The sequence below is a fragment of the Lineus longissimus genome, chromosome 13, assembly GCF_910592395.1.
Source record: "Lineus longissimus chromosome 13, tnLinLong1.2, whole genome shotgun sequence".
Taxonomy (NCBI): Eukaryota; Metazoa; Nemertea; class Pilidiophora; order Heteronemertea; family Lineidae; genus Lineus; species Lineus longissimus.
This window is the reverse complement of record NC_088320.1, coordinates 15,936,240-15,948,388: the sequence shown is the minus strand read 5'-3', so window position 1 is coordinate 15,948,388 and position 12,149 is coordinate 15,936,240. Positions and strand designations below refer to the sequence as shown.

The 12,149-nt window shown below is 38.2% G+C and overlaps 1 protein-coding gene across 1 annotated transcript in view; it reads left to right on the top strand.

Moving 5' to 3' along the window:
• The window catches only part of LOC135497733 (uncharacterized), a 37,179-nt gene extending 28,920 nt beyond the window's left edge, over positions 1-8,259 (top strand). Inside the window, exons 27-31 of the mRNA XM_064787565.1 lie at positions 218-434; positions 1,656-1,968; positions 3,383-3,472; positions 6,988-7,075; positions 7,463-8,259. Of these exons, the coding sequence (XP_064643635.1) occupies positions 218-434; positions 1,656-1,968; positions 3,383-3,472; positions 6,988-7,075; positions 7,463-7,642 (888 nt within the window). The 3' untranslated portion in view covers positions 7,643-8,259. The remainder of the gene's footprint in view (positions 1-217; positions 435-1,655; positions 1,969-3,382; positions 3,473-6,987; positions 7,076-7,462) is intronic.
• Positions 8,260-12,149: the final 3,890 nt, after the last annotated feature.

Below are 12,149 nucleotides of genomic sequence, written 5' to 3'. Positions count from 1 at the left end.
CTTCGAGTCTTATGGAGATTTTCGACCAGAAGTTCTCATCACCCAAAAAGCACATCTGTGTTTTAAACCGACCCCGAGGCTCTTTATGTGGCATTTCGGACGGCGCTTCCGTGGAGGATATTAGCTCAACACAACGATCGTCTCTTTGAACGACCATCGTTTCAACCATAGTCGGTGACGCCATTACACAATCAAAACTGTGCACACACTTTTCCAGGCATATGCATTCCCATGCACTGGCCTCAATCTACCACATAACGAGACGAAGATGTCGTGGATTACAGCAACAGTCACGTACAAGCCCAACTTGAACTTCCATGGACAAGACAAGTTCATTCTAAAAGCAGTAGATGAGAGCGGATATTCATCAATCGAGCTAGTCGTGACTGTGAACATTCTGCTGAACCCCTGCAACCACTCTGGAACATGCAATGGTGAGTGTCCCCATGTACAGTCTAGCTAGCTCATAATCTTATCATTATATAATTCGTACAATATCTCTTAAACTAGTGCATGAACTTCATTGCGGTTATCAGCATAACAGGGAGCAGTTGCCTGACGAGAGAATAATGCTAAGGGGCCCAAAAGGGACTTTTCGGGGATTTGACCATAACATGGCTGCTACCCAAATCAGGAAGTTGCTTGAAATGCGGGAGGTAAGGTATCAGTTCTCACCAAAGCGGAGATAGATATTTTATAAGACTTTTTGTGTATGGGCTGAGTTCCTTGTTATAATATTTGATAGTTGATTGTTGTATCGAAGTTTGTATTTGCACCTAGCACTGTATTGTTTATTGCACCCACAACTTGTTTTCTGTTCTTATATTACGAGCTACAGCCGTTTTCTGAAATTATGTCAAGTTCGTGTTTTCGATTTTCCTCTATCATTCAAATTGCTGTAAAAAAACAGGAGTATATATACGTAGCTGGCAGCCAAGGTGTAATGGCCTCGTGCAAAATTTTTAAAAAACGCACACATTTACAATCATGCTAAATTCTACGATTTCAACAAAATTTATGACAGTTTGTTAAAAACCGTATTGCACCGAATGAATATTTACATCTTCATAGATTTCAATAATTGACTAAGAGAAACCTAGTCCTTAGAGTACGGTAAGCTCATTAATAAGCCTGACTATGTCTTACCCGGTGTAATGTTTTTGAGTGTTTCTATTTTTGAGTGTTTCCCCTCATTGTTTGGGAACGCTAAAAGATAGATTGACAAGTTTTTCTGTGTATCCCCCCTATTGAAAAGTCGTGGTCTCTCTAGCTGCCTATTGTTTGGAAACACTGACACATGGGAAACAACCACAGATGTTACACCGGTGTAATGTTTTTGAGTGTTTCTGTTTTTGAGTGTTTCCCCTCATTGTTTGGGAACGCTCAAAAATAGATTGACGAGTTTTTCTGTGTATCCCTCCTATTGAAAAGTCATGGTCTCTCTAGCTGCCTATTGTTTGGAAACACTGAAACATGGGGAACAACCACAGATGTTACACCGGGTTTATCAATTAAATAATATGATTGTGAACAAATTAAGTACGATTTCCAAGTTACTTCGTAAATTGAGGGTTTTGTCCGTGTCCAGTTTCTTCAAAGAGTTGACCTAATTCAACTTTGCCGTGGGGTTATCTTTTTTCATTAAATCTCACCAGGTTTACAAGAAGACTTAAACTGTACCGACCATCGCCGTGCTACTGTCAACTTCACTGCCTACTACACATGCTCATGCACCGGAGGTTGGACCGGGCCCTTCTGCGATGTCGACCGTGACGACTGCATCAGCATACCCTGCCTTTATCCTTTCACCTGCACTGACAAGCTTAATGGTTATGAGTGTAAATGCCCCGATGACTGGCCCGATTGTGACCAGTACAACAACAGAAAAATTGGTATCATAATTAGTGGTGTCGCTGCTTTCATCGGGATCGTAATAGTTTTCATCGTGATCTACCGGCGCAGAATTCGGTAAGTGTCGAGATTCTCTACCTATGTGTTTCTAATCTTGCTTGCCTATCCAACTACATACATCCAATGCACCGAAATATCACCTATGAAACTAATGTAGTCAGCTAATTATCGTATAATTTTTATGTTCAGTGATGAAAGTTTGATGATCTTAGGCATAGAGAACTGGAGATGTTGGTTGCCTCACCGAAACCGCGAGGGTGGAGGGCCAACATTTTAGCTCCACCCAAGCGGTTTTGTTTTGAGGTATCAATTTCTATTCTAAAACATGTCAAATTAGATAACGAATAATGTGGTTAAAAATGCTTTTTGACTGCTTCCATATTTTGCACCAACCCAAGCGGTTATGATTGCCTAACCATAACTGCTGAATTAGCAGAAAGACTAAACCTAGCTTCAGTTAATTCTTCATTTTCGTTCCTCAACAAGATATGCTGGTAATCGAGAGAGAAAACGTTGTATCATACCCCAAGATGTTCCTGCTGATACGACAGTACATATGTACATGCAGCTGAACATTTTATTTCGTTTTCTATTAACAGTGTTTTCATGATTATTACATGATTCTGTGTTTTTTACTCTCTATTTCTTAATCTTGATCCAAAATCTTACATAAATCTTGTAAAAAATCGTACATTCGGATTTGAATAAGATCTTAAACAAGAATCGTCGCAATATTTTCGTCCTGAAAACCAGATACTGTAAAATGGAAAAATATCGCGTTCACGAGAATATCATGCTCGCGAAAATACTCTGCCGCGAAAATCTCTTGCTAATCTGCAATAATTCTATGTCATTATCCATGTTTCAACAGAGGCATGGCATCCATAGGCCTGTATGTCCATCTCAGTTGGTAAACCATTTTAGGCGATTAAAGTGACCGCGTTCACCATGTGCAATTACCACGTATCATAATTACACCTCACAAATACAAATTCCACACCTCTTCAATGACTTTGTCTAATTATTGCTCATCTTTGTGTGAGACTTGTTGACATTGGGTTTGAGTATACGCTATACGGCATATACTATCGAGAGCTCGAGGTAAAAATTGGCAACTTTAATTCTTTTGAAAAAACAAATTCTTGACTCGCGAAAATATTCTGTCGCGAATAAGTCCATCGTTTGGCATTCGCTAAAAAATTTTATGACGCGAACATTTTCTGTTCTACAGTAAATGCTATAAATAAATGAATAAAAAATAATTCCTAATTTCTTGACCCACGATTAGATAGGAACGGCTTACCCCTTTAAGGTGCGGGTAAAACCAGTTAGTCTCTATTGGGTTCATCAATCATCTTGAAACAGGTTCACATTTTTTTGTCATTTAAACTCATTTTCAAATTTTTAAACGCCACACGGTGATTGCGTTTTGACATTACCAATGCTAGTGCATTATCGAATGTGATTTCAGAAAGCATCATGTAAGAAAACACAATGTGAGAGACGCCAAGCTGTCTGGAGATCGTGCACAAATCGAGTTGACGGCATCATCGCTGCTGGAGTACGTATTCCTCTTGTACATTTTAACATTGTGCGTAAGGTGGGGTGGGGAAGGATGGGGGATTAAGGTTATTTTCGATAATGACTACGTACCGCCAAAATGTTAGGATGATAGAGATTCACGATTTTTTTCTTTTTTTTCCATCAAGTCCCAATATTTTTGTTTATTGCAGACACTAACATCTTCTTGTCACCAAGCGGTCGCGTACCTTGACCTCCTTGAATACGATATCTTCTTTTTCACTACAGGAATCGCCCAATACTGTTTATGATAATGTCCTGGTTAACGCTCAGCCCTCAACTCAATATTTTAAAAGGACAAATTGGGCGTGTATTTTTCCCAGCCAGGAGGATATAATGTGCAAACTTGACATTATGCGCCGCCACTGATAGTATTTATTACACTGATGCCGTTCTCTGGTAACGATTTTCACCAGTGTTGGAAGGCAGTTTTGGGCATGGCTTGTGAATTACAAGCAGGCTTAAGGTTACACCTCGTTCTAGGGCATTGTTTATTGCAGTTCAAAGAATTTTCATTAATGCTGTCTGGAGAGGTTGCGGCCCTGCTGGAAGCCGTTTTGTACAAAAAACCAACATATCTTATGCCAAAGTTGGCCCTTTAAAGAGTTGATTGACCCATTTTAACACAATCTCTTCTTTCCATTGAACTCGAAGATGTTCCTGTTCAATAAACCTCGAGGTAGTTAAACCCAGGCCTTTCAATTACGTGGAGACCTCTACACCCTGTATTTTTTAGCCTATTTTGGGGGACATGTTTTTTTTGCTTTTTAGCTCAATTTGGGGACATTTCATCGCGCAAATTTGCCTGAACAGCGACGTCATAAATCAAAGTTAGTGACTGTTATCACCACATACACCTGAAAAATCATAATGTTTAGGGTAAAACTATAAAATTAGGCCATTTGGATGAAATTTAATTATGTTAGGGGTCAAAAAGCGCTTCAGGGGGGTTAAATTATTTTTTAAAAAAGAAAAGAAAAAAAAGACCTAATTTGGGGACTTCTGTATGGCCTACACCGTTATACGGTGTAGGAATCATGTAATTGAGAGGCCACCTAGGGCAAAAGGTTAAGGAAAATAGGTTGCCTTATCATTTACTATTAATGACCAGCAGAGTGAGGGGTTCTTACAGCACATAATTAACGTCATGCATCATGGTAATCTACACTAGATGCTACCTGGGTGAGTAATCACTTGAACCCAGGGTTCGAGAGTTTAAGAGAGCTTTAAGAAGGTACATGTTGTCATCAATCATTTTGCAGTTTTTTGGCACTCATTTCACGCGTTTTGTCTTATATCTGCAATAATGACACGTTTCACACAATAATGCTACAATTGACACCAATAATGCTACAATTGACACCAATAATGCTACAATTGACACCAATAATGCTACAATTGACACCAATTATGACACGATTTACACCAATGATGACTCTACAGCTTGACTTGCCCAAATGGAGACATGTTTGTTGCTTTGAATTTCAAATCTTTCATAGCATATTGATTATCTTCGAAGGAACCATTTGGCAACCTAATGACCCTATGGAATTGATTTCAAGACTGCCTTTAAACATTTTAGCATACACATCACTTTATATCGAATTTCCACTATTGGGGTTTAATCTGATGTAGAGTGCCTTGGATTTTAATAATGATAATAATGATAATATTTAAATGATTTATAGTGCCAGAATCCACTCAGGGCTTTTATGGATACATGTCAGCTTTAAGCATCCTTCAAAATATGAATAATAACGATTATAAAAATTAAAGTGTCACTGATCACTCTAACAGTCACGTTAGAAAAAAACAACGGCAAGCTCTACATCCGGGAACTACTCATTAGCCACCCTGGATTGTATAATGATATTTTGACACCTGCTAAAACAATACAGCCTTATGAATACATCCACCGATATACATCCACCGATATGCTTGTTAGTGTTATAAAAAGAAACGTTTTAAATGCAATCTATTGTTTATTTACCACTTTCAGGCCAGAGTCCTCTATTAAAACATGTGTATATTACGTGTACATTGTTGTGCATAAGTTTTGGTAAAAAAAGTACTCATTGGACCAATCAATCTGCACAAAATTTTATATGTGTCAAGAAGAACCCTTTGCCAATAGCATAATAAAGTTTAAAAACATTCCAATACCGATTGCCTGAGAAAAAGAGATTTCCGTACACCATATCCATCAAAACGTCACTGGCGCATTGATATGGCCCTGTCAAAGTACAAGTTCTAAACTGACCAGTGAGACCACATTTTCGTAAATATATTATCAAAAAGCATATTTCTGTGATGGCCTGACTCTGTAGATTAAGAATCAACCACAGATTGAGAATTAATTCCAATTTGGTCCATCCGAGCCATGTATTTACCACAACTTGACATTTTGATAAGCTCTATGTGACTGTGCCACACTTCCGGTCGTGGATGAATACAGGTCTCTGCCCTTCAGGGATTTTTTTTTTCACGTTGATGCATTATATGATCAAGTTCCACAGAGAGAATTAAGCCCGTGTAACCCATTTTGGGCAATAACGCCTGGGAAAAGAGTTAGACACAAACGCCAGATCATCCAACGACCAAGAGCACTTGAGGCATGATCGATATACGTTGGCTGGTCTCACTTGACTGCAAAACAAAAAGTTCTTTGACGACACATTCTGGCCACAGAGGCACTTTCCTCATCAAGAAAAAAAGTTAAATATATGACTAGGTGGTTCGAACGCATTACTTTTCGGCACTGGATCATTTACTCATCACCACTATGCCACGAAGTCGTTGTTTACACGGTTCTCGTGTCCTTAATAATAAAGCACACGTAAATTCAACTTAACACAAACAATTCTTTGCTGGGAGTGTCAGAGTTAGGTCTTGATCAAAACAGTCCCAAGTTCGAACCCACTATGGATATTTCCGTTTTTCTTTTAGCGAATCGAGCGCCTCTGTCTTGTCGATATGAATTTGTTGCTTGTTTAGTCAAGCTGGACCAGTCAACGGATGTATTTCATGCTTCAAGTGCAGTTGGTCGTTTGATGGTCGGGCGTCTGTGTTTTTAACCAGGCCTTTGGTGTTGGGGAGGGGGGGGGGGGATGCAAATCTGTCAGGGACATACCAACTCTTTAAGTATTTGTCCTCGCCAATTTTGCCGCAAACTACTGAAATGTCATCACAATTGTGTTCATGGCGCAGTTGTCACGCTGTCAGCTGAGAATGTTCTAGGCTTACCTGACGTTATTCTGTAGGATTGCGATAATGCTTATTTTTTTACAAATATTGGGCGATATGAATAAAGAAAAGTAAATGATTTTACTACAATTTTTTACAGAAAGGCCTAGTGTAAATGTACATGGAGTTTTAGATAAAAGCATTTGCTAGTCTTTATTCATATCACCCATTGTAGTAAATGCCATTTTCGGTGTTCTTGTGAAGGGAAAACGTATTTATTTGATTTATCGCGTTTGTTTCGTGTTTTTTTAGTAAACACAGCAAAGAAAGTGCAAATTCTAATGCCGCAAGTGAGAGAGAACGTGTTCAAGAAAACTACCCAATTGGTCTGCTAAATCCGGTGAGTTGGCTGCGCACAGGAATCGTCGTCTTCTTTTGTTCACATCTGATGCGTATAGAACTGTACATTGGCTTAATGCATCCGAACTAAAATGTCCTGTGTCAACCTTCTATATTCCTCTATATTTGCCTAGGAAATAGATCTATGCACTTTCGTCTAAATGGCCAACAAGAACCTTTAACTATTGAGACAATCTACACAATCTCAAATACATGTATATCAATGTAACCTGCATGTGTTCAAGGAATTAGTTATTTTGTCCATTTTGGCAGGTGAGCTGAATCAGTTCCATTTAATCTGACCCTTTATTTGCATTAAAAGGTTATACGATGCACAACGGTTTTTGCTAAAGCAACTTGCATTCACACCCTCTTGTTTATATTTAAGGCTTTCGCTACCACAAGCACCAGTGAGGTGAACGGTGGGGACGGTGTTGAAGAAACGAGCTTCCAGGCTGGCGATCGTACTGTTTCGGTGACTAAGATCGGGAAAACCGACGTGAGCGAAGAAGGAACTCGCCCAACCTCTATTTGCAGGAGTAGCTACGCTCCCCACTTCCGGTGGTGATCTTCTTGATACGGTATGATGCATACAAACTAATAAAACTGTTGTGTGTCAACCTTCTAGTCCTCTATTTGCCTTTTGAAATAGATCCATGCACTTTCGTCTAATTGGCAACAAGAAGCTATAGCTATTGAGGCATCGACACCGACTAAGGCTCTTGCTACTAGAAGCACCAGTGAGGTGAACGATGGGGACGGTGTTGAAGAAACTAGCTTCCAGGCTGGCGATCGTACTGATCATGAAAACGGACGTGAGCGAAGAAGGAACTCACTATAGTAATCCTGCTTTCGACCTCCAAGCATTGGCCGCCACTTGGAAACTTGGACCAGATAAAATACATCTGCAAGATCTGGACTGGATCATTCCCCTGGCTGTGAAAAAATATTTGTATGCAATTTGAACTTCATTGTGCACGGTTTTTAACAAGGTCACTGTATCGACCTACTTTTGTCAAGTTTCCGTAGGCCGTTTATATTAGTATTCATAGCATTATAAACTAGAATTATTATAAACCAGATTTTATTACAGAAGTTGGCTTAGAAAACATTTATCCTCGATGCTCCATTTACATGTACTGTACGAATCTAGGTAATAAAGGTACAGGAAAAAAAGGTACGGAAATAAAGGTACAGGAAAAAAGGTACAGGAAAAAAGGTACAGGAAATAAAGGTACCGGAAAAAAAGGTACTGGAAAAATAGGTTCACAAAATGGCATAAATAGGTAAAAAAGTACACAATATTTTTTTTAAATATCATTTGAATTCCCTCTTTTTCTGTTCATAACTTTAACTTTATTTGTTGCGTAGGCATTGCATAGGCCTTAGAAATAGGTATATCAAATTTCCAGTATACCGTTATGGTTTTCAATAGTGAAAACACGGCTATCAAGATTATGATGATTGTAAAGATTCTAGGACAATTCCCTCTGCAAAAGGGTTAACTGATAAATGTACCAATGTTCAAGTTAAATTGCAATTAATAAATTAACATTCATCATAGAGCTGGCTCAAATTAACAATGTGTCTGGCCAATTAGGTCTTAACAGACAAATTACTAGATTTGAGACCAAACACAAGCTATTTAGGGAAATTGGCGAGAATCTTAATGTGAAATGCCAGGTAGGATGCAAGGTGCGCCTCCCCTTCCCAAGATCCTGGATCCGCCCCTAATAAGAATACGACCCGAGTATTTTAAAATTTAAAAGAACATGAATGTAGTTGTTACAAAAAAAAACGTCAGCTCCCCTGTTGGGCAATTTCTTCAAAGAATTTTCCTCAAATTCATTCCGTAACAAAATTGTCCGCAATGTATTAAACTATTTTAAGGCACCACCTTAGTCACAGAAGAAGAAAATGGGCATTAAGACATAGGCCGAGTCTGAACCAGTTGAAGAGAATAATATTCTGAAAAAAAATTGTGTACCTTTTTTACCTATTTATGCCATTTTTGTACCTTTTTTTCCGTTACCTTTATTTCCGGTACCTTTATTTCAAGTACATGTACTTTTATTTCCTGTACTTTTATTTCCTGTACCTTTATTTTCGTACCTTTATTTCAAGTACTTTTATTTCCTGTACTTTTATTTCCTGTACTTTTATTTCCTGTACCTTTTTTTCCTGTACCTTTTTTACCGTATACCGTACTGTACATGCACTCTTAACTGACAATGGTCATTTATTGATACCATTATACTCTAGAAAATGTAGCAATATGTAGTTGTATATACTCGCGAATCACCGATCTCACACCTGTTCATTATCTCGTGGCATCAGCCTAATTCCTCCTATAAAAGTTATTTTGTTCTTAGGACGCTTAATGTTTGGGCCAATTTTGTTAGAACGTTCAAAGACTGATTATTAGATCTGTGACAACATCAACATATGAACAGTTTTTGCAGTAAAATGTCTCATCTCACAAAAAAAGAGGATTTGTTAGCACTCTTTTTGCATTAATCTACAAAATACATTGTACAGTGTAAAACAAGCTTCATTCTAAACAATGCATTCTGTGTCACCCCAGGTAGAGATTAATTTCTAGTATATATACTATGCTTAATATATATACCATTGTTTAGTGTAGCTAGGACTACTCTGACTGGAAGCATGGTTGATTTTTGAAAATAGTGACTTTGATGAACATAAATTTTACAAATATTACAAAAGTTATTTTGTTCTTAGGACGCTTTATGTTTGGGCAAATTTTGTTAGAACTTTGACAGATATTAGGTCTGTGAAAACATGAATATATGAGAACATTTTGCAGGGAAATGTCTCATCTTACAAAAAAGAGGATTTGTAAGCACTCTTTTGCATTAATCTACAAAATATATTATTTCAATATTGGTTGAAGTCTTGCCTTAATTTTGTTGAAACCACTGTCAGATGGAGTAATATCTTGAGGACCAGAGTCAGGAGGGGGGCACAGTCGAATTCGGGATCCCCGACGATCACTACGCCCGATGACGTCACGAGTGATCATGTGACCAAGGACTCAGCTGAGTCCGAAAGCTTATGAAATGTAAGTCAATATTATCCAGAGTTATCAGGTTATAAAGTGTCCAACTACCACTGTCGGATTGATGACTTCGATTGCCTGAACAAGAATATATATGCTATTTTACCTAGAGATCATTCATCTTTGTAGAAAAAATGGTTTTATAAACCCGACTTTCACAAAGAAACCTCAAAAACTAGCGAAATGTCACACACTTCACGTTCTCAGGACGCTTTGTGTTTGGGCTAATTGTGTTCAAACTTGACTGACTGATGATAAGGCTTGTGTGAACATGAATATATGAGCAATTATAGAAGTGAAATGTCTTATTTTACAAAATGAAATGGTCCATGTGATCATCTCGAATAATGTAATGCATGTCATTTTCAGTGGATATGGGGAGAACCGTTTCTGGCTAGTTTCAACAGTTTTGATTCCATTGAATAATATCATTCTTCTCGGCTCATTGGCACAAAAGAAAATTACCGGTATCATCTAATTATAGAATTTTGTTTTAAAGTTGACTGAATTTCAGGGTTGTTGAGGAGTGTACATGTACATGTCACATGGAAATTGGTTGACATCTGTTCAACAGTTTAGGAGGAAAAGGACTTCGTTGGATTTTCAAGATGGCGGCCTGGCGGCCATATTTGTAATGGGAACTGACTGAAAATTAAGGATATTGATAAGAGTACATAGATACATAATCACATGAAGTTTGGTTGCAATCCAATCATTAGATTCGGAGGAATAGGACATTGTTTAATTTTCAAGATGGCCGCCTGGCGGTCATATTGGTCGATGGATTTGACTGAAAATCAGGGACGTTGTAGAGAGTACATAGATATGCAATCACATGAAATATGGTTTCAATCCGACTTTGTTTAATTTTGAAGATGGCCGCCTGGCGGCCATATTTGAAGTCCGAGCGGGACAAATTATTGGGGTAGAATAGAGGGTCCCTAGATGTATGTCCTCACAAGTTTAGAACCTTCTAGCTCAAATAGAAACGAAACGTGCCACCAATCGATGATTTAGTGAACTTTAACCTCTGTGACCTTGAAAAGTAGGTCAAATCAAAAACCCGGGTGATATGTCATTTAACCTTATTAGATACACGCACCATAAATTTGTTGTCCCTCTACGTAGAACCATTGGCTTCAAAAAGGAAAAAAAATATTTCCAAGATGGCCGCCTGGAGGCCAGAAAGAAAAATCTACCAATGGAGAGCTAGAAAAGTAAAGAGGACACTCCTCTTTCACGGACATTCCCCTTTCATGGAGTCCTGACGAAACTTCTCAAACCTATTCTACAATAAAGCGCAACCAACGGACATTTCAATATAGTCAACATAGCAACACATAGTTGACATGGGATCCTCTTTTCAAAATTCGATGACATTTAACTTTGGATTAGATTCATGAGGATTAGCCTTCTCAGTAAAATCCACTATTCCAGAACATTTGAAATTCCATTTAAAGCATAAATACTGTAAATTTCACAAATAATTTTAATTTCACATTTCCAAAATATTGTGCACTACACATTGTAGAACGGAAAAACTTCGCGTGCAGAATATTTTTGGGAGTAGGTCAGGCTCGCGAAAATATTCTGCCGCGAAAATCTCTTGCTATTAGCTTGAAATCTATGTCATTGTTGACATGTTTCCACAGAGGCACTGCATACAGCTTGGCCCAACGAAGGCGTACGTGGAAACCCCGCGCAATTAGCACTTGTCATAATTACACCAAACTTAAACAACTTTTACTTAATTATTGCTCAGATTATGCCAAGTAGGGGACATTGTCCCAATACAGTCCCCATACACTAAGAGCTTAGAGTCAAAATAGACAATTTAAATTTCTTGGAAAAAAAAATTCACTCGCGAAAATATTCTGCCGCGAATATTTCCATCGTGAGGCATTCACGAAAATTTTATGCCGGGATGTTCTCCGTTCTACAATAGTGAGGTTTCGAAACCAAACGATAAACGTAAACGTGTACGACAACGACAGTT